This window comes from Leucopleurus acutus (assembly GCF_964270905.1).
Source record: "Leucopleurus acutus genome assembly, chromosome: 10".
Classification (NCBI taxonomy): Eukaryota; Metazoa; Chordata; class Mammalia; order Artiodactyla; family Delphinidae; genus Leucopleurus; species Leucopleurus acutus.
The window spans coordinates 64928176-64950534 of record NC_139153.1 but is presented as its reverse complement, the minus strand read 5'-3'; the positions used below and the strand labels follow the sequence as shown (position 1 = coordinate 64950534).

General features: G+C 55.6%; 1 protein-coding gene across 1 annotated transcript in view; it reads right to left on the bottom strand.

Moving 5' to 3' along the window:
• The window catches only part of ITPR3 (inositol 1,4,5-trisphosphate receptor type 3), a gene marked incomplete at its 5' end in the record, with an annotated part of 65590 nt that extends 45662 nt beyond the window's left edge, over positions 1–19928 (bottom strand). Inside the window, 2 exons of the mRNA XM_082847606.1 lie at positions 5429–5499; positions 19840–19928. Of these exons, the coding sequence (XP_082703732.1) occupies positions 5429–5499; positions 19840–19928 (160 nt within the window). The remainder of the gene's footprint in view (positions 1–5428; positions 5500–19839) is intronic.
• Between the last annotated feature and the right edge of the window lie 2431 nt (positions 19929–22359).

Sequence of the window (22359 nt, the reverse complement as noted above, 5' to 3'; positions counted from 1 at the left end):
CGCGCGGTTGGTGGAAGGCAGACGTGAGGCAGAGCACTGCAGGACTTGACAGGATGAGAAATTCAGGTGTGACTATGATACTTGGGTTAATAAAGGTGACCGTGGAGAATCTACAACAGCGACAGCATGCTGCTGGGGGCAGGGGGAGGGGAGAAGGTGGGGGGATGGGCCGAGAGAGAAACTCTCCGGGAATAAGCAAAACCTGGGGCGGCAAAAGCAGAAGATACCATGAGAAGGGTGACTGGGTTTGCTTTCTCTTATTACACTGTTGGACAAGGCGCAAGACAAAAGATCAGAGCCACGGATGCCCCCTCCCTCGGACACAGCAATCTCCCCACGGGTCCTTCATTCCGAGAGCACAGCTGCATTTGTACAAAATGACAAGGGACAAGGGTCTTCACTGCACTGTCGGGAATGATAAAGATTAGAAACAGCCCACGCGCCCATCAGAGGGGACTGGTTAAATAAATTACGATGGAGCCATATGAAGGACAGCTATGGAGCTGTGAGAGGGCGGGGTGGTCAGAAACCCTGACACAGGCTGCAATCCGGGTAAACCTTGAAGCCATTATGCTAAGTGACATAAGCCACAAAAGGACAAATAAGGTACGATTCTGCTCATGTGACGTACTTAAGACTAGTCGGATTCATACAGATGGAAAGTCGGACGGTGGTTGGGTGAGGGATGGGTTGGGAATGGGGAGTTGTTATTTAATGGATATAGAGCTTCAGTTTTACAAGAGGAAAAGCAGTTCTGTGGATGGACGGCGGTGATGGCTGATGAGACTGTGCTTAATGTCACCGACCTGTACACTTAAAAGTGGTTAAGATGGTAAACTTCACGTGGCTATTCACCACAGTTGAAAAAAATATTTTTGAAATGCTTAAAACTATGTAAACCATAGGAACACTGTTTTCACAGTTGTCCAGGATATGGACAAATATGAGTTTTTAAGTGAAAAAAAGAGAGAGAAAGAGCTCAAGACCTCTATATACTAATATAGAAAGATCTCCAGTAGGATCTATCCACAGTAAGACTCATAAAGTAAAAACAGCAAAGAATAGAACAGTGCATATAGAATGCTACCCCAGTGTAAGAAAATCGGGGAAGTCTGAACGTATGTTTGCAGTTGCATTAAGGACCACGGGAGGATGCGTAAGAAACTAAAGAAAGTGGTTACCTGGAGGGACAACAGTGGAGATGGGAGAGGGCCGTGGGAGCAGATTCTTGATGGATGTTTGCACGATGTTTTGAGGCGTAACCGGATGAATAAACTACCTAGTCGGATTCTCTAGTAGGGTTGTCCCTGGAGATGGGAACAGGAGGTGAGTGAGGGTGGGATGGGATGCTCCCATCTGCTGGATCCTAGAGCCTGTATTTGTATTACTTTTTTTTTTTTTTTTCCTCGGTATGCAGGCCTCTCACTGTTGTGGCCTCTCCCGTTGCAGAGCACAGGCTCCAGATGTGCAGGCTCAGCGGCCATGGCTCACGGGCCCAGCCGCTCCACGGCATGTGGGATCTTCCCGGACCGGGGCACGAACCCGTGTCCCCTGCATTGGCAGGCGGACTCCCAACCACTGCGCCACCAGGGAAGCCCTGTATTACTTTTATAAAGAGGAAAAAGAAAAGATGAAGAACAAGATTTTAAGCGGCTCATAAACATATGAAAAGATGTCTCACAAGTAGTCAGAGGAATGCAAATTAAAACCACAGTGAGATGGCATTTCACACCCAGCGGGCTGGAAGACAATTAAGTGGGACAAAACCAAGTGTAGCCAGGATAGGGGTGCAGCAAGGGCACCCCCACCCCATGCACCCACAGTCTGGCAGGGGTGAACGGGGGCGAGGGGTGGGGGTAAACACTCACAGCCCCCATGGAAGGCAGCAGGGCCGTTCCTAGCAAGACAGGAGAGATGCCTCTCACCCAGGTCACCCTCCCTTGGAACATACCCAAGAAACTCTTGCCCGCGAGCCCAGGGAGACATACGTGTACAGAGGGCTCACTGCAGCATTGTTGGCAATTACCAAAGACTGCAAATGAGATAAACGTCCATCAACGGGGGAACCAATAAAAGGACTGCAGTTTACTCACTCAGTGGAATATTACATAGCAATTAAACAGATGAACTAGAGCCATGCGGGTCAATACAGATGAGTCTCAGAAACAGTGCAGAGGACTTCCCTGGTGGCGTAGTGGTTAAGAATCTGCCTGCCAGTGCAGGGGACACGGGTTCGAGCCCTGGCCTGGGAAGATCCCACATGCTGCGGAGAAACTAAGCCCACGCGCCACAACTACTGAGCCTATGCTCTAGAGCCCGTGAGCCACAAAATGCTGAGACCATGTGCCACAACTGCGGAAGCCCACGCGCCCAGAGCTTGTGCTCCGCAACAAGAGAAGCCACCGATGAAAAAAGTGCAGAAAGATTTGTACAGAAGCCTACCTTCAACATACAAGGTTGGAAAAATGGAAAAGAATACCCTATATAATTCATCATAGAAATATCTCTACGTATTAAAGCAAAAGCATAAAAACAGGCCCCTGAATGAGGCATACCAATTTCTGAGAGTGTCTGCCTCTGGGGAGGGGGAAGAGAAAGAGGTCAGGGGAAGGCACAGGGGGCTTTGGCTACATGCATAAGATGCTATCTCTTTAAAAATGAAAAAGACCTGAAATAAACACAGGAAAAAGGATTTGAGAGAGCTCAGTAGTGGGTGCATGGGTGTGTGTTATCTTTCTCTTTACTTTTTCATTTTAGTAGTTGAAGCGGGTCTCAATAAAAGTAACAATAAACCAGGCTTGGAAGATGGGCAGGTAGAGCAGAGGCATGAGGCTGGGGGCGGAGGGCACCCAGGGTGCAAGCACAGGGAGGTCCCCTCATCAGCCCCCTCCCCGGCACCTGCCGCCCACTATGTGGGTAAGTGACTGCTACACATTTCGTGGGGTCGCCTTAGCCGGGGCTGTGAGCACTGAGCTTCCCAGGTGGACAGGGAGGTGCGTCCTTCTGCAATGGGTCTCCCACGCCCATGCTGTGGGAGGGGACCTGCCCAGACCTGGCCTGGCCAGGAGAGCAGGATTCTGAGCAGCCGTAACCCAAGACCCCTACAACAAAGCGGAGGTCGGGGAGGCTGGGCTGGCGTGGGGTGCCCTACACATTGGGGCACTGGCAGCCTGGGTCTCCCAGGGCCCTGCAAACTCTGGAAAAAATTCCCTGAACATGTCGGGGCTTGGGATGGCCTTGGAAGGTGCAGGAGCTGAAACCACAAACAGGGAGCTAACCAGAGGCTGATGGAGGTAGGGCGGGGGCTTCACGGGCTTGGCCGACCCAGCCTGGGGGCCTCCGGGGTCAGCAGGTGAAGGAGGCGCGAGCCGTGTGGGGAGAGAGGGAGACACCACAGTTCCCAGCCAAGGCCGGGCCCACCCCAGGGTGGCCTCAGAACACCTTGGCCATCTCTGATGAGCTCCAACCAAGTTCTAAAATGCCTGCCATGGTCCCCATGCCCTTGCTGGGACCTCCCTCCAGGGAGGGGCTGTTTGCAGGAGAAACATGGAACAATGAGAACCGGGACTCCAGGGTTGGAGGCCAAGCTCAACCTTTCTTCTCTGGGCTTCAACCTCAAAGCTGAAGAGGTTGGAGTCTGTGTCTCTTGTCCCAGGTTCTCACGCTCCAACTTACTCGCCAGCCAAGGGGCTGCACAGAGACCTGGTTCTGTCCCAGAAGGTGGGCTCTTCTCAGGTCCACACTGGGCCACAGGGGATCCAGAAGGGCCTCTGCCCGCCTCATCAAGACACCCAGGCCAGGCCAGGAGCAGGGTGGGTGGGGAGGAGGCTGGGGGCTGAGCCCCTCTGGCATCTCCCGGAGCTGGGGGGGCCCAGCACAGCCTCAGGGACCACGGAGCAGCCCCCGACGCTGGGGTGGGCCCTGCTCACGGGCTTTGGGAAAATAAAGAGGAAGAGAAAGGAGGGAGTGGGAGGCAGACAAGAAGTCAAAGGAGCACTTGTTCTGCTAAGTAGCTGTTTTGTTGTCAAAAATTGGCCCCAAACTCTGTCTACCGGAACTCGAGGGCAAATATTCCTCTGCCACACCCACCTCCCTGTCACCGCCAATCACGCCACACAGCTGACTGCACACACCGAGACACACCACCCACCTCCTTTCAGCCCCGGTCCCCTCCCTGCCCTGGCACAGCCCAGCCTCGGGACCTCAACCACTCTCTTCCGTTCTAAGGTCTTCCCAAGAATTCACCCAAAACCCTCAGCTAGAGCAGAAATCAAAGCTCTCCTATTCCTGGCTCCGGGAAAGTGCTGGGGCTGTACCTCCAAGCGGGCAGCCCACACGACCCCCCGGAACCCCCATCTCTACCCAGAGCACGGCTAATAAATGTGAGGAAAAGCAGCGGGCCTGGTGTGGCGAGAGGGAACGAGGGAGGGCCAGGGGTAGGGGATGAGGTGAGAGGCAGTGCGGCCAGATGGGGCAGGACAGAGGGGTCTGCGGTGGTGAGGAAGGTCCAGTGCCAGAGGCGGGCCCCACAGAGCCAGGCACGTCCAGACCTAAGACCCCACTCAGAGGCACACGATGGAAGCAGAACAGTAGATGTGGGGCCCCCCTGCAGCCTGGGAGGAGCCCCCTATCTCCTCCACACTCCGACAGATAGGCAAGGCCCCCAGCAGACAGAGAGTGCCAAGGATGCCACAGGACTGTCGTAAATCCCACTCCCCTCCCTCAACCGCATCCCTCTCGAGGACAATCCCAGCTGATCTCTCCCCAGAGGGGCAGCCACGTGGGCAGCCAAGGTGGCACGGCCTGGCGTGTTCCTGCCTGCTCCCAACATGCCCACCACGCCCAGGCTCCGTCTGCCCGTCTGTCTCAGCCTCACAAGTAAGCACCACAATGACACCTTCCTGCAGGGCGCAGCGACAGCAGGATATCATTTCATCCTCACGAGGGCCCCCGGGCCTGTGGGGCGGGGCTGAGGCGCCCACTGACCTCGGAGGACACAGAGAGGGAAGGCACTTGCCCGGGGACCATGGGGTCCAAGCCCCTCACCATGCAGCTCTCACCCTGGGCCTCCTAACACCTGAGGAGACTCTCTTTTCTTCCCCTGTTCCCTCAGAAAACGCCCAGTCACACAGACAAAGAAAGCCTTGTGGGTGGTGGGGCGGTCAGGGGAGAACGGGCCCCCAGCCAGAAGTGGGTGTGCCCCTGAGAAGTGGGGTGTGGCCCCCGGAAAATGAAGGCAGAGGCCATCCTGCCGAGATGGCATCGTTCAAGCCGAGGGGGGTTCCACAGGCAGCAGTGTGAGGGGGCTGTGGGCGGCACCTTGCCTAACCCGCCTACTGGGCCCCTGGGTTGAATGGGTTCTGTCCGAGGTCCATGACTCAGCAGCCAGGAGGGGGAGGGGAGTTAGTGGGGGGAGCAGAGGTCTCACCTCGGAACTTCTTAGGAGGGTTGTCCAGGTCCCCAGCCGCGGGCTCCACGACACAGCGGTCATCCACCAACCTGGGCGACAAGGCAGCTGGGTCAGCAGAAAGAAGACACCCACCTCCCCAGGTGTCCCTCCCTCAGGGCAGGGGTTTCCAGGGCACCAGGGACGCCTCCAAAGAAACCTCTCAAGGGATGGAGTGGGAGGTTGGGATTCGAAGATATAAGCTTTTATATGTAGAATGGATAAACAACAAGGTCGTACTGTATAGCACAGAGAACTATATTCAGTATCCTGTGATAAACCATAATGGAAAAGAATATGAAAAAAGAATGTATATATATGTATAACTGAATCATTCTGCTGTACAGCACAAATTAACATAAAATTGTAAATCAACTATACTTCAATTTATACTTTTTAATTGAAGTATAAAGTATACTTTATACTTCAATTAAAAAAAAAAACAAAGAAACTTCTCCATCACTGACAACCCCCTGCCATCAGGTCATCCCCTTTCCTGGCACCACTGTTAAAATGCGAGGTGTCCTGGGTGGAGATAGGGGAGACCCCACAAAAAGCTCAGAGACACACCCAGCCCACCCCCGACCCCCCAGCTGGAGCTGTCCCATGGGGACCTGCTGCCAGTCTGGGCTGTCACACACTGCGGATATAACTCCTGTCATAGCCCTGAGACCCTGCCCAGACCTGAAAAGGCAGCAGGTGATGGAGGAAGAGAGAAGGGGACGGAGAGACAGAGACACAGAGAGGAAGAGAGAGACAGAAAAGACAGAGTCAGAAAGATAAACAGGATAAGAAACAGAAACAGAGAGAGCCTAGAGACAGACGAACAGATGAGAGAAACTTATGAGACACCGAACTACAGGGACAGGCCTCCGGGTCTCAAAGACAGGACAGTGAACCTTGCACCTTCCCGACCTCAGTCAGGCCCATTTCATACTCTCTGCTTTGGTCACCCTTGGGCTTGAAATTCCTCCCTTCCAGCCATGGCTGAGGTTAATCTTGAGTCTCTGGAGGACACTCACTCATCCATCCATCCCCCCATTCCTGCATTTAACATTCTTCAATGCCACCCCAGCCTCTAGGACAAAGTGATGATGATGACCCGCCATTTCAGAGGCCAACTCTATCTCAGCACTTCACAACCACTTCCTCTGAATTCTCACCAACTTCCCCCAAGGGGCTAGTCATGAGCACCATTTTACAGAGGAGGAAACTGGGTTTGAACATTAAATAATCTGTCTGAAGCCACAGAGCTAATTCCAAAGCCTCCTTCTGCGCCTCCCCTCCTTGGATTGGCCAACAAGGCCTTTTGTGATCTGACCTCCACCCACTCCCTAGCTAGCCTCACAACCTCCTTGCCCCAGCTGTGCTAAACCTCCGGTTGATCTCAAGGTCCCTGGAGCTCTCATCTCTACAGAGGTGGTCCCAGAAGCATGGGGGTGCAGGGGTTGCTGTGGGGGACCTCTCCGTGACAGGGAGGGGAGGGGAGAGGGCAGCTTGCTGCAAGGACTCACTTGGTCCCCTTCCCCATCCCCAGCCTCTAGCTCAGTCCTTAGCCCTCTCCCCTTCTCCATCAGCACTGACCCTTGGTCATCTCGGCCACAAGCATGGGTTCAAAGCACCACTTATACATTCACTGATGACTCCCACCTCCACCTCTGCCACCCCTCTTCCCCCAACTCCAGATTCGTAGATCTAACTGCCCACTCCACGTCTCCACTTGGATGTCCGCAGGCATCGAAAACTCAGCACGTTACAAGCTGAGCTCCTGCTCTCCTTGAAGTCCTCCCCATCTCAGCTGATCCATCCTCCCAATTGCTTGGGCCCAAAACCTTGGGTCAATCCTTGGTCCTCTCTTCCACTTGTCCTTCAAACCTAATCTGTGAGGAAACCCTGTGGGCTTTATCTTCAAAATATGTATGGAATCTGACTTTAAAATATGGCACAAATGAACCTATCTACGAAACAAAAACAGACTCACAGATATAGATAACAGACATGGTAGCCGGTGGAGGGGATGGAGGAGGGATGGACTGGGAGTTTGGGATTAGCAGATGCAAACTAGTATATATAGGATGGATAAACAACAAGGTCCTACTGTATAGCACAGGGAACTATATTCAATATCCTGTAAAAAACCATAATGGAAAAAATAGGAAAAAGAATATACATAGATAACTGAGTCACTTTATTGTACAGCAGAAATTAACACAACATTGTAAATCAACTATACTTCAATAAAATTTTTAAAAATATATACATATGATGGGACTTTCCTGGTGGTCCAGTGGTAAAGAGTCCACCTTACAATGCAGGGGACGCGGACTCGATCCCTGGTCAGGGAACTGAGATCCCACATGCCACGGGGCAACTAAGCCTGCACACCGCAACTACTGAGCTCACGCGCCTTAACTAGAGAGCCTGTGTGCGACAAACTACAGAGCCCACGAGCCCTGGAGCCTGTGTGCCACAACTAGATAGGAGCCCACACGCCACAACGAGGAGCCCACGTGCCGCAGCTAGGACCCGAGGCAGCCAAAAATAAAAAATTAATTAATCAATTAATTTAATTAAATAAGTTAAAAAATTAAAAAATATATATACGTATGGAATCTGACCTCTTTTCATCGTGCCGCCACCACCACCCTGTCTAAGTCCCCACCAGCTCTCACCTAGATGTAACTGCCTCCCCATTAGTCTCCTGGCCCCGCCTCTCATCTCCCTACAGCCTGTTCCCCACTTAGCAGCAAAGGGATCCCTTTAAAAGGTCAGTTAAATCAGGGCAGTTCTTTGCTCAGAACCCTCCAGAACCACCCATCTCAGAGAACCACCCACCCAAGAACTCACTATGGCCTGAAAGACCCCACATGACCTACCACCTTACCTCTCAGACCTTATCTCCTCCCCAAGCCCCTGACCCACTCTGCTCCAGCCCACAGTCCTCCTCCAGGCTCCTCAAACATTCCAGGAGATTTGACCCTGGCTTCTCCCTCTGCCTGGAACTCTCTGCCCCAGACACCCTCCTGACTCCCTCTCTCACCTCCTTCAGATCTCGCCTCAAATGACCCATTCCCATGGACACTCTCCCTCCCTATCCTTTTAAAAACTGTAAACTGTTCTCTCCCACACTTCTCACCTTCCTCCCTGTTCTCCGTATCACCACCCAGCCTGCTATATATTTTATTTATTTTGGTTCCTATCCTCCCCAACCTGAGATGGAAGATTCATGAGGACAGGGATGTGTCTGTTCTGCTTCCTCCTGTATCCTCAGCATCTGGACCACCTGCCTGGCGCAGAGCGGGCACACACGACATACATATTGAGTGAATTAATCATTTTACTAGCTGCTGTGGGAAGTCCACAAGAAGCAAAAGGTAAGGTCCCTAAGAGAGTTTAAAATCTCATCAGGAAGACAAGTCACATACTCAGAAGAGTTCATGATATAAGGAATATGCATTGGTGCCAATCTGTGGATTTCGTCCAGGGAAGGGAGAGGTCAGAGCTTGGCCAATCAGACAAGGTGTGAAAGAAGAGGCAGAAGCTGTGCAAAGCCTCGAATAATTCATAGAATTTCCTGTAAGAGATTAGTGAATCAGATTAGCTGGTTGTCTCTTGGCAAAGCCCTGAGGGGAGGAGACACAGGATGGTAAGTTTTGGTAGGGAAGGGGATGAAGCCTCGGCCAGGGCCTGGCACCTGGCACTGCTGGGGGTGCTGGAGAGCCATAGGGCATCATGGAAGTTGGTGCAACTGAGGAGAGGCTGGCGTAGTCCCCACAGCCGCCATCTTGACCAGTGCACAAGGCCCTGTGTAGGCCACCTCCCCAGAGACTCCCTGTCTGAGGAAAACCCATCCTCACCCCAGACCCCCTCCATCCCTCCCCTGGGTCACAAGTGCAGGAAAAAGACATGCAAAAGTGGATGCCTGGCGTGCTTTTCCTAATCCCCCTGGCACAAATCTGCCTGGTCATTATGTGGATGTCCTTCTGTCCCCGCCCACTCTGGCACAGCTTCTGAAACCCTGCTGTCTCCAGCTCAGCCCCTCCCCAGTGCCCAGTGGTTTACAAAGCAGGGCACTGCTTTGGGAGCGCAAGCTGAAGCCACTTAGAAAAGGGGAGGGACTGGTCAGGAGGGGAGCATGGCCTCCAGGAGGAGAATTTGAAGCAAGGTTGGGAAGGAAAACATCCCAGACCTGCAGCCAAGAGGGGTCAGGAATGGTAAGAACAGACAAGCAAGCCACGTGGACGGTTAAAAAAAAAGGCAGGGGGCTCCCACAAGGTATCGGGAAAACAAGGTCAGGAAGATGGGACTTTCAGAACTTCCTCCTGGATCCAACATTCCACCCCCTCCCTCCTCCAGGTGTGGGTTCTGGATGAGCAAAATCGACTTCCCTGGGAACGTTCTGTACCCCTCCCCTGCAGCCTCTAAGGGATGGCGCCTCGCCCCTCCCATCATTTCATTTCCTAGCTGTAGCTTAGGGCAGCCCTCCACCAAGTCCGTAGGCAAAGAAGGCAGCCAGCAGCAGGATGTTTAGAGAGTCCCAAAATGTCCCCAAGCGCCCCCTCACAAGCCTCCCCTCCATTCCTCTGAACCTACTCCTTAGGACTGAGGCATCCCAAGAAGGTGCTATTGGGCGGGAGGGGATGGGAGGAGTGTCCCGTGAAGCCATTAACAGATAAGCAGGAAAGCCCTTATCAGGTGGGCTGCAAGGGCTGGGACAGCAGACAGGTAAGTTTTGATGGAGAAGAAGCCTCAGAGGGCGCGGCCGGGACTTCTGTCCTTCCGGGTAGAGGGAGAGGCAGCGAGGTGGTCGCCGAGCGCCCCGCCCCCGCCCCTCCGAAACCCCGCCCCGGCCCGCCGAGACCCAGCTGACGCGCCGAGGCCGCAGTGCGCTTTCCGTCCGCCCGCCCGAGCCCCGCCCCCGCCAAGAAGCGAAACTCGCCTCCCAGTGTGTGGCCGTCGCCCCAGCCGCGTCGCGGAGGGGATGCGAGCGCGGCCTCGCCCCGGCCTGCCTCCGACTGCCAGCCGCTGCCAGGACGCTGGGCCTGTGCCAGGAGCGCCCGGGGGCGGTGGGAGGCGGGCGCGAGGGGCTGGGCGCGGGACAAGCCACCAGCGCCCGCGCTTTCCTCACCCCGCGCCCGAGAGCCCGCGGAAGGCGGCTCCGAAGGACCCCTCCCCACCTGGTGGCACCTATATCCCGGGCCGTAGCTCCCCCGTTCTCCCTCATGGTGGGGGTATCTGTGTGGATTGGTGTCCGGCTTCCGGCTTCCGATGCGCACCTGGCGCTCTAATCAGAGCTGGGTTCTCCTGGGAGAAGTTGCGGCGTCGCTTCACTGTCCCCCTCCCCTCCCTAGCGCGTCCACCTCCGCCCAAGATCCAGGGAAGGGCCTACTCCCGCGCCCCGCCAGTCCTCTGATCTCGCTGTCCCCCCCTCCACGCCTCTGCACACGCAGAAGCTCCCTCCGAGTCCTGCCATCTTCAAGGCCGCGCTTAGGCTCCTGCAGAGCTCCCTGCCCCGTTTCCACCACATGAGGCATCGCCCCTTAACTAAAGGCACCCCAGCCAAGATCATCTTAGAAAATCCAACGCTCCGATGTGCAGAACACTTTAGTTTATAAATTACACCCGATACCTCGTTCCATTCGTACCACAGTCCAGTGTGGCGCTCACTGAGTTAAAGGGGCCACTGGGCCACACAGCTGGTCAGTTGATGGTACCTGTACAATCTAGGTCTCCATCCGTTCAACAAAATCTTACTGCAAAGGGATTATGTGCTGGGTGTGGTCCCCACCCTCTGGAAGCTCACGTCCACCATGCTGTGTGCTGTGAGGACTGGAGCCACGACCTTCACCTGTGCAATCCACCCCCTACCCCCCACACCCCCAGCCCAGTGGACACTCAGGAGCCCTGAGGACAGTCTGCTGTAAGCCTTCTATCCACTGGGTGACACAAGATGAGTTTGAGCCTGCACTGTGCAGGGCCCAACAGGGCATCAGTAGAGTGGGCAAGGGGAAGGGGTAGTAGGGGTAGGGGGGGTCGGGCAGGAAGCCTGTGGGCAGGCCTGCCCTGGGACCTCTGAGCAGGAGTTGGTGGACATCTCTGCTCTAGAAGGATGTGGAGAAGGGCGCTGTCCCTGAAATGCCCCCGGGGTCTGCACCCCAAAACCTTGGTCTGAAGGAAGAGGGAAAGGCACATGCATCCAGGGGCCTGGCTGGCCCCATTCTGACCAGGGTGGACTTTGAGATCCAGGTGGGAGCCATGGAAAAGGCAGTGGGGCAGGTCAGTGCTGTCCGGAAAGATTTGATAAATAGGAGGAAGAAGGGAGCTAGAAGTGGGGCAAGTGACTATCAGAGGAGCAGCTAAGGGAGGAGGACACCAGACTGTCCCAAAGGGTCCCCAGACTGCCCCTCCCTGATCTAGCCTGGAAAAGAGGGTGGAGGGGGAAACTGACGAGCTCAGGTCACAGGACAATTAAAGAACAGCCAGTTCCAAACCCCAGATCCCCTGACTCCCAGCCCAGGGCACTGGCCACCACCCCACAGATCTAGGCTAGACCCACAGAAGGCCACGCCCAAAGCAGGCACTGTCAGAACACTGGGATTGGCTGGTGGAGGATGGGGGCCTTGGATTCCCCCTCCCCAAAAAACCAAAGTCACATCCACTAGGTAGGGGTGGGGAGAAATGTTGGGAGAGGAGCCCAGGTTCACTGGCTGGGATCACTGGCCCGTCGGAGAAAAGAACTTCACTTCTGCATCCCTGCAAAAACATCCATTTACTTGACCTCTACAGGTCTTTACCAAGGATCCACCTTGAGCCACCGAAGGGACCAGTATATGGAATTTAAAACAAGCATGGCTCATCCCTTCAGAGAGCTTAAGTCCAGGAAGGACAGTAAGCCACACACTCAGGGAACCCCCAAGAGCCTCTCCAGTGAGGAAGAGAGGCAGCAAAAGTGACTAAACTTGGCCTGACAGAAATAAGGGCCCCTGGCCAGGGCACAAGCCTTCGGGGCTCTGCCTCTGCTGCAGGCCTGGGTTGCTGGCTCTCAGGACTGGGTGGGCTCTGGCGAGTCCTGGGGTCTCTGTTAGGCCAAGGAGAAGAGGGATGGGGAGCAGGAGACACAAGAGAGAACTGAGAAAAGGCCGAGAAGAGGGGCAACCCTGGGCCACCCAGCCCACCCTTCCCTCACAGGTCGGCCTTGCCCTGCCCAGGCCTCTCTCCTGCTCTCCATGCGGGGACTGGGCTCTCAGCCCCGCAAACCTGACATAGTAACTGAGGCTGGAGGAGCCTTAGCAGGGCAGCCCCGAAGCCCAGGCCGCCCTCCTCCACATCCCTGCTTGGCTCTCTGGGAAACAGAGCAGCAAAGCAGCCCTGATGACTCCAGAAAGTGAGACAAGTCTACAGCCTCCCGCTTATCGGGGGAGGTAGAAAGAGGTGGGGGCCGGGCGTTGCTTTAGATTAAAGGCGACTTAAGAGACATAAGAATCAAATTAACACGTGGACCTTGAGTAGATCCTAATTTAAAGAAACCAGTGGTCAGGGCTAGACTGAGAACAATTGAGAGTATTGGACTATGGATTGGGCATCGGACGCTATTAGGAAATTACTAATTGGTATGATAACAGCACTGTGGTTACACAGGAACATAGCCTATTTCCTGTAAAATGAAGGACGTAGAGGTGAAAAAAACGCAATGCATGTAATCTACTATAAAATACTTCAGCAAAGAAGAAACAGCAAATATGGCAAAATGTAAACAACGATTAAGTCTAGGTGGTGGATATATGGGTGTTCTAAATGGTTCTTTTTTTTTTTTTTTTTTTTGGCCGTACCACATGGCACGCGGGATCTTAGTTCCCTGACCAAGGATCAAATCTGTGCCCCCTGCATTGGGAACATGGAGTCTTAACCACTGGACCACCAGGGAAGTCCCTCTCTCTACTTTTATAAATTATATATATGCCTCCGGTTGGTGGTAAGGGGTCAAAGGGACAGCACAGGCCAGAGCTGTAAACACTCGGTGAAGTCCGTCTATCATCAGCTGCAGCATCTCTGAGACACAGACTTAATTCTCCCTCGCATGACCTCTATCACCCCCATCACCCATTTCTAGACTCGGACCCTGGAGAGCCGGCTCTCCTGCAGGCTGGTAGAAGCAGGTGATGGCTGGCTGGCTGAGTGATGGGAGAGGGATCTGTGAACCAGATATGCACAGGTGTCTGCCTCAAACACCGGTAGCTGCCCCCGGGCTAAGATTTATGTTCACTGTCTCTCCTGGCTCTGCCCACTTGCCAGCGAAACAAATATGTACCTTTACACACCACAGTGATCATTTTACTCCCCCACTCAATCCCCTGCAAGGAGTCCCTACTGTCTGTCTCCTCAGGTGGGAAGCCCTCTGCAGTGTGTCCTCCCCCACCCCCAGCCCACACCCCAGGCGCACTGTGCGGTCAGCGCCCAGTCTCATCTCCGCCCTGGTGTGAAGAGTCCTGCAGCCTCCTCTCCGGTGGTGGCGTGGCGCGCAGGGCTCCTGCTGGCTTACGTCCCCCACCCCCACCCCAGCAAATCGCTTAGCCCCACTGAGCCAGGGGTCCTCCCTGGAGCAGGCTGGCTACAGGCACAACCGCTGGGAACCATTGCCACTACTGGGCATGACCCGCGTGATGCACTTGGGGGAGCTCAGAGCTGACATTTAGAGGCCTGTGATGAACTTACTGGAGATTTGGGGTCTGCTCTCGTCCCCCTCTCCCAGGCCTCCTTCCCACCTCCCTCACAGTCCCCACTTCCAGGCAGGAGCCCCCCAGCTCCACATGGGGTAAAGTGTGGCGAGCAGGCCTCGGGGTAGACTGCAGGAGACGTGTGCTCAGGGGGTAACTCAAACCCAGACACCTGCCCCTAAACTGGCAGCAGAAAGCTCCTGTGGCCCCCGCTAAAATCCAGCACGGCACCCCACCCCCAACCCAAGCCCCCACCCCACAGCCCCACTGGGCCAAGTCAGGAAGGGGAGGGGAGGGGACACGGGGTCAGGAGCGTCAGGCAGGACAGAGTGTGAGCAAGTGGCTACAGCAGGATTCTTTAAGGCCCAGGAGCTGCATGCAGCCTGGGTCGCTGGAGTCCCTCGGTGGGACCTTGGGGCTGATCCTGTCCTCAGGCAACCCACACACCACCCCTCTCTCTACTCCACCCCCTCCCCACTGCAGCCGCCACGCCCAACCTGGCCCAACCTCGAGGACAGAGGCTGGTATTACTCCCCACACCCCTAGCACAACACTCTCAAACTCGTGATGTGAAGTGGGCTAGACCCCCCGCGGCACAGGGTCCCCGTTTCCACCTCCTCCGCCACCAGAGAAATGTGCAGTTAGAGAGAGCCAGCAAGGTAAAAGATGTGCCTTGGGAATTCCCTTGTGGCCCAGGGGTAAGGACTCTGAGCTCTCACTGCTGAGGGCCCAGATTCAATCCGTGGTCAGGGAACGATCCCAAAAGCCACGCAGCCACGCGGCGCGGCAGGAAAAAATAAATAAATAAAGATGTGCCTTCCCTTTGATCTCAGAATTCCACTTCTGGGAATCTATCCTGAGAGGATAACTGGACAAGTGTTCGGGCATGTATGGACTAGGATGTTCAGGGCAGATTGTTTGGAACAGCAAAAAATTTAGAGACCAGCTGAATGCTCAATACTAGAGTTGCTTAAATAAATGAAGGTACATCATACCAGGGGATGCTCTGTGGCCACAACAGTCGTAGGCTGGCACGCATGGGAAAATACAGGTTAATGTATTCCCCCCAGAAAGACAGGATACAAAGCCAGATGGGCAATGTGGTACTGTTTTGTAAATCTTTATTTGTGTGCATAAAAGGCTAGAAAGCCCATATAGAGGCTGTCAATATAATCACAGTGGTATTACAGATCATTTTTTATTTTAGTTTTTCAAGTTTTCTCCATGGAGCATATATTATTTTTTAATCAGGAAAAAAATATGTATGGGCATTTCCTGGTGGTCCAGTGCTTAGGATTCGGAGCTTTCAATACCGGGGCCTGGGTTCAATCCCTGGTCAGGGAACAAAGATCCCAAAAGCCACAGGGCGCGGCGAAAAAAATTTTTTCATTTAAAAAAGAAAGAAAGAAAAATATATACATTTTCCTAAAAAACATGAGTTGTATGGATTGACCTAGTGGAGGCTGAGACCCTGCCTTGGGGCACAGGACAGGGCTAAGTCCAACATCTCATTCCAGTGAAATCACAATTAAGTGAAAGCCAAGGGCAGGTCTGAAATCTGCCAGTGGAATGTCGTCTGCACGGGAGGGGCAGCGCCCCCTCCTGAAATCACATGAGTCTCAGGGACTTAAGGCACAAAGGGCCCTTAAAGACCATCTCTTCCAGCTCCCCGCTGTACAGACTAGAACAGGCTGGACTCTGTCTTGGTTACCACTGATTCCCCAGTGACTAGAACAGTGCCTGGCACATAGTAGGTGCCCATTAGATATTTGTTGAATGACTTAATGAAGTCTGATGAAGGCTAAGAGATGGGCTCTCTGGACCAAGGGGCAGGCAGACCCAATAGCTAGGCTTCCTCACAGCCTGTCAGCCTGAGAGGGCCCTGAGAAGGGACCCCCCCACCCCAGGTACACATTAGAAGCACTGCGGAGCTTTAAAAACCCAAACCTCAGATGCCCACCCCTAGAAATGTTACTACAGTTGGTGTGACATGGGACATGGGAACTGGAATTTTTTTTTAAAGACCCACAGGGAGATTCTCGGGTGCAAACAGAGCACCTTAGAGGACAACCAGGCTGACAGAAACGGACTCTGAGAGGGAGGACCTTGCCAAAATCACCCACGCAGTTAGTGACAAAGCAGGTCCTGACCCTGGGGACCTGGGACTTCCTCCACATTTACCTCCACGTTTTCTGGGTCCTGACCTCCAATTACCACCCTCCTGGGGAAGCAGATCAGGCTGGAAGGTAGACACGGAATCCCAAGGTCACTTCTGACCCTACTCCCTGAGATCACCCAGCCCTGGGTGACACAGGTCCAGAGGCCCTGAGAGCCCCCAAACGGTGCTCCAAGGCCCAGTCATGTGCAGGTGGAGGCAATCTGACAAATCCTGGGAGCTCGACTGCAAGACCCAGTTCACCTGCACTCCCCAGCTTATCCCAGTGGTCTGGGGGCCACCCCTCTGGGCACTCAAAAGAGACCTTCTAGGAACTGGACATGAGATCCTGAGGGGCCTACCCTGCACGCTGGGCCGGATTCCCACAGTCACTGGCCGGGAGCCATAGTAAATCCTTCACCTGAAGTGGCCCTAACCCGCCGCTGCAGCCCTGGCCTCTGCTGCCTCCCACCTGCAGTGAGGGATGAGGCAGTGTCCCCGGCCATGCTCTCCTCCCAAGAACAGGCGTGGGCCTGCTTTCCCTTCCCGGCTGAGGTCTCAACCTGCTCCAGGATCCACTCCCCAGACCCCTCCCATCCTCCCAACCCAGAGTTAATGTACAATCTGCACTGGGAGCTGTAATTACGCAGGCAGCTCTAATTGGCCTCCTCCACTTGGCTCTGCAGAGCCTGGCTGGAATCTGAAGCTGCCCCAGACTCCCTCCTCCAACAATGCCCGCCCCCCTTTCCACTCCCCCAGCTGAGCCAGTCCCACTGTCCACCAAGGCTGCCCCTGTCCTCATCAAATTCATTTTCTCCAGCCCTTCCTGGGCACCTCTTGGGCACCGAGTATTGCGATCGCCTGGGAACTCAGTCAAATCAGCCTCCAGGGTTCGCAGACATGGGCACCAACAGCCAGGATGAAGGCAAAGGGGACCAGAGCTGAGGATGGAGGCAGAAAGATTCCGGTGAGGCTGGAGCAGAGAGAGAATCACATAGAGCAATGCTTCTCTTTAAGGCTCCAAATCCCCTGGGGCTCAAAATGCAGATTCTGATTCAGCAGGACAGGCAGGGGTGTGAGATTCTGTATTTTCTAACAAGCTTCTCAGAGCTGCTGATGCTGCTGGACCAAGGACTACACTTTGAGTAGCGATGCCTTAGGGTGTTTAGAAACCATTCCTTCACTGAGTGAAGTTCTGAGAAGGTGCCCAGCACAGCGCCCGAGTGGAGGAATGGGGTGATTAATCAGTCAATCCTGGCAAAGTGCCCAGTGTTAGAGGGCTCTACAGAGAAACCTTCAACTAATTGTAAAACAACACAGTTAACACCGGAGAGGAATGTGTAGAAAGCAGTGCGAAGCACAGGGGAAAAGGGGTTAATTCTGCCGGGGTGGGGGACGGGGGTTGGAGCTCACAAAGTAGGGCCGCTTTGTACCAGGTCTGAGAGGGTGGGTCAGATTTACTCAGGTGGAGACTGGCTGAAGGGCAGGGGCAACTGGAACAAAGGTAAAGAGACCGAGACAAGACCACAAGAGCACACCAGACCGCAAAGGCGTGGGGAAGGTTCCAGGAATCCCAATCCCGGTGGCGCACCTGGAGTGTCAGGGTCGTGAAGGGGGTGGTGGAAAAAAAAAAATAGAAAGTTAAGTTGGGGCCAGCACACGCCAGTGCTAGAGGGCCAGGCTGGGAGGGTGGGAGTGCCGGGAGGGTGGGCGTGTGTGTATCGGCAGAAGTTGGGAGCTCCTGGAGATGTTTGCACTGGGAACCCGCCCCTGGAGTAGAATGGCTCTGGGTGGTCACCAGGCCCTGCCTCAGAATCAAACTGGACTGGAGGAAGCAGCTTCCTGGGGCAGGAAGGGCCAGGGCGGGAGGGAGCTGTGCTAGGAAGCAATAGAGGGAATCCCTAGTGAGGGGATGAGGCCTGTGTGGACGGCCTTGGTTCTGTTAGATCCTCACAGGTGCTAAAAAAGCCCCCACAGGGCTTCCCTGGTGGCGCAGTGGTTGAGAGTCCGCCTGCCGACGCAGGGGACACGGGTTCGTGCCCCAGTCTAGGAAGATCCCACATGCCGCGGAGCGGCTGGGCCCGTGAGCCATGGCCGCTGAGCCTGCGCGTCCGGAGCCTGTGCTCCACAACGGGAGAGGCCACAACAGTGAGAGGCCCGCGTACCGCAAAAAAAAAAAAAAAAGCCCCCACAGTGTGCTCAGCCCTGAGCCTGGCACTCAGAGCAACAGAGAAGATGGTCATTTCCCAAAAGTCCCCAGCACTGTTCAGACACCAGGCAGGGGGACACCGTCTGCCCCTGCATCCCCCACGTCCCCACAGTCTCTGCTCCTTCCCTCAGCGCTATCAGACGTGTTTACTATGCGCCAGGAATGCAGCTTACCCCATCCTCTGGTAAACTGAGCAAGGACTAAAGCTAAACTCCCAACAAGACACTAAGGGAGCCAGGTGACTCCCACCTCCCCAGCTAAGGGCGAGCCAGCCCTGGGTTTAGAGTGCCAAGGCTGTCCTCCGAAGCCCCCAGGGAGAGGACACCTTGCAGCTGGTTGGCATCCAGACGAGGGTAGGGTCGGCAGAAGAGGGTGGGTTTACCCTAAAATAAAACGGCTGGGTGTGCTGGGGAAGATGAGACCATTTAACACAAGTCCCCAGACTGAAAATGTGACAAAGGTAACAGGCCCTGCCCTGAGGCTGGAGAGGTGGAGAAATCACTCTTCCGTCCCATCCCCACCGACTCACTCAACTGCCCTCTGAAGATAAAACCCATTCGCTCTAATTCTTGCCCTGCCCTATGCCAGCTTCAGGCCTGGCTCTCTCCAGGGACTTGAATTGATTCCTTGCTTATCCAGACCCTGTGAGGTGGCAGCCAGAATTAATTAATGTTGGTAAAGTGCTCCAGAGATCCTGGGACCAGGGACCCAGAGGCGCCAGATGAGCTACTCAGGAAATTGACAGGGAGAGGCGGGGAGAAGGGGGCAGCCGGCAGGAACCTGGGACGCCTGGAAGGGGAGGGCTGCGAAGACACTCCTAGTGATGGGGGCGGGGGAGGGGGGCGCAGGGCAGAAGAGAGCTAGGAGGAAGAGGTGCGACCCTTCAAAGGTGCGACAGGTCTGTTACTAGAGGACTCCGGGCTGAGCCTGCCCACCCCGCCACGGCTCCGCCCCACCCCAGAGCCGGTCACGTCCAGGCCCGGATGCCTTTCCCTAACTAACGCCCCAGCCACCCACCTGCCCCCTTACAGGGACCACCTGCAGAGGAAGTCTCGGCCTCCCCGCCCCTTCTGAAGAAGGGCGAGAGCGCCAGGGTGGAGGCTTCGCGAAGGGGGGCGCCTCCTGACAACTCCGGCTGGGCGCCCGACTTTACCTGGGCAAACATTTCACTTCCTTTCTCTGAAAGGAGGCGAGCCGTTCCCCCTCTCCTTAAAGCTGGGGACGTCCAGGTCCTCTGTCGGCAGGAGGCAGCAGGACGCACGCAACTAGCACCAGGGCCCACCGCGCCCCCCCGCCCCGAACTCGGCTCACTCACCCCAGAGTGCTGATGAAGCCATTGACTGAGCCCTCGGCGTACAGGGAGACGATGTCCCCGATGTGGAGGAAGCTGGACATCTCGCTCATGGCTGCGGCCCTCCGGGGAGCCCGGGCGGTGGGGGCGCCCAGGGGCGCGCGGCCAGGCTAGGTGCTGAGGGCGGAGATGACCGGGGAGGCCGAGAGGGGCGCGCCCCCCCACCTCGGAGCCTGGCGCTTGGCGTGGCCGGGGCGGGCTAGCAGCCCCCGGGGCGGAAGGCTGCGCGGCGCGGCCCGGGAGCCGGCGGTGGCGTCCGGGTGAGAAGGTGCCCGCGTCTCGGCTCACCCGCCGCCCGCCCGGCCCGGCCCGCGCGTACCTGCAGCGTAGCAGAGCAGGAAGTCTGGGGCCGCCACACACACATGTAAATCTCGCCCGGGAGGCGGAGAAGCCACACCCCGCCCCCACCCCGCACCCGGCCACGGCCCGCCCGCCGGCACCCACGTGTGCCGGCCCTCCTCCCGCGCCCCTAGCGCGTCCCGGCCCGATCTCCCGAACGCCGAGCCGGCCTCCTGCCCCCAGCGATTCCGAGGGGTCCCGGGGCCCCAGCGGGCTCCCGGGACAGGTTTTCAGTTCCGGCGAGTCACCAGCCAGACTCGCGGAACCGCCATCCCCAGGAGGCCCAGCCGTAGTTGGGGCTCTCCGCCCTCGAGGTTCCCCGAACTATCTACTCCTCGGCCCTCGGGTCGCCGAGAGCCGTGCAGCAGCCCGCGGAAGGGGGAGTCCAACGACCCCGCGGGCGCTACCTTGAGTCGCGCGCGGAGGAGGTGCCTCCGAGCGCCCAGGCCGCGGTCGCCTTGCGGCCACCGCGCCGTCTCCGCGCCCAGCTGAGAGCCGTCTCGCGCCGAGAGGCGCGCTCATTCCTTCGCAGCGCAAATCGGGATTCATTTTTCTCAACGTGAAAAGCCTTTTCATTGCACAACAGAAAGTGCTCGGGCTTGGAGGGGGAAATGAAGCAATGGGGTGGGTTTTGTTTTTTTCTCTCCGCATTCCTGTGTACAAAGAGATCCAACTTCCGAATCAGTTCAGCCGTTCCCTCTCCAGGAGTTGGCTCCAAAACTCCCGGCTTCTTCTTTCTTTTCTTTTAACGGGGGGAAGGGGGCAGGAGTGAAAACTACCTTCGCTAGTTCATTGCGCACCCGAGCGCCAACAAGCACAAGGCCAGTGCCGGCCCCCTGCGAGTGACCCGCTGCGGTGTCGCCGCTGAGCTCTTGCTCACGAAGTCCTGCCTTCAAACGCACGTCCCCAGCTCGCCTACTTTCTGTTCTGTTCCCGGGTGCTTGGGTGTTTGCTTCCTAGTCCTTTATTTTTGCTTCTGGGATACAGTGCTCACTGCCACCGCCATTCGATCACGTTTACTCCCTTCCGACCCCACACCCCACCCCACCCTGACTTCCTGGGAAGGGGGAGGCTTGTCCCTGGGAGAAAGGGAGGAGGGGACTGAGGACTGAAGCAGGAAGGAGAAAGACCCGGGGAGGGGTGAGGCAGCGAAGAGCAGAGAGACAGCTCCTGACACGCAGGGGGAGGGAGAGAAGAGCCCCTGGGCCTGTGGCTTTTTCACAAAGACCCCTAGAATGTGGGAGAGGAGGACACCTCCGGGATTGCTGAATTCAGTGTCTTACACTCTTTTCACCAGGATCCACAGTAGCAAATAAGTTTTACATCAGACCAGTCGGCACCTTCATCTATATATAAGCAAAACAATAGCTTCACAAAACAATACTTACCCTTATGACCTGTGATTGCACTCTGATATTTTCTGTTCTGTTTGTGTTTTGGCTTGTTTTTTAATACTGATTGTGAACCACTAAATTGCTCTTTTAAATGTACCAAATGGGTTGCAAACTGCAGTTGGAAAAACCTCACCCAGGCCACTCTGCCAAAAAGAGATGAGCAAAGCCCAGAGAAGGATGAACCAGACCTCTAGGTCATACAGCCGGTTCATGGCAACTGGAGCCAGAAGCCCAGCCCTTGACCCCCAGCTCCTGACTTCAGCCCAGTACTCTCTCCACTGCCTTACACTGCACTGGAGCCTCAGCTGTCCATCCCTGGAGCCCAGCTGGGAAGGGCCAGCAACTGGAACAGCTTCACTTGCTCCCAGAAGTCAGGCCTCCACTGCATTTCCTGCGGACAGAAGGGAAATATATGCATTTGTTGCATAAGCATTTATCAAGGGCCTAGTATGTGTCAGTTTCTGCTGGGCACCAGGCTCTGATCAAGCCACCGGCCTCAGCCCAATTGACTTTCCCTTTCCCCAGACAGTGATGATGAAGAGAAATGTGCTGGAAACACTCCTCCAGGGGCTTCACTCTGCACACGTGCCTTCCTTGCCCCAGCCATATCCAGGGGTCCATGTCCTTCCTCTCCTAAGATTCAAACGGATGGGGACTTCCCTGGTGGCGCAGTGGTTAAGAATCCTCCTGCCAATGCAGGGGACACGGATTCAAGCCCTGGTCCGGGAAGATCCCACGTGCCGCGGAGCAA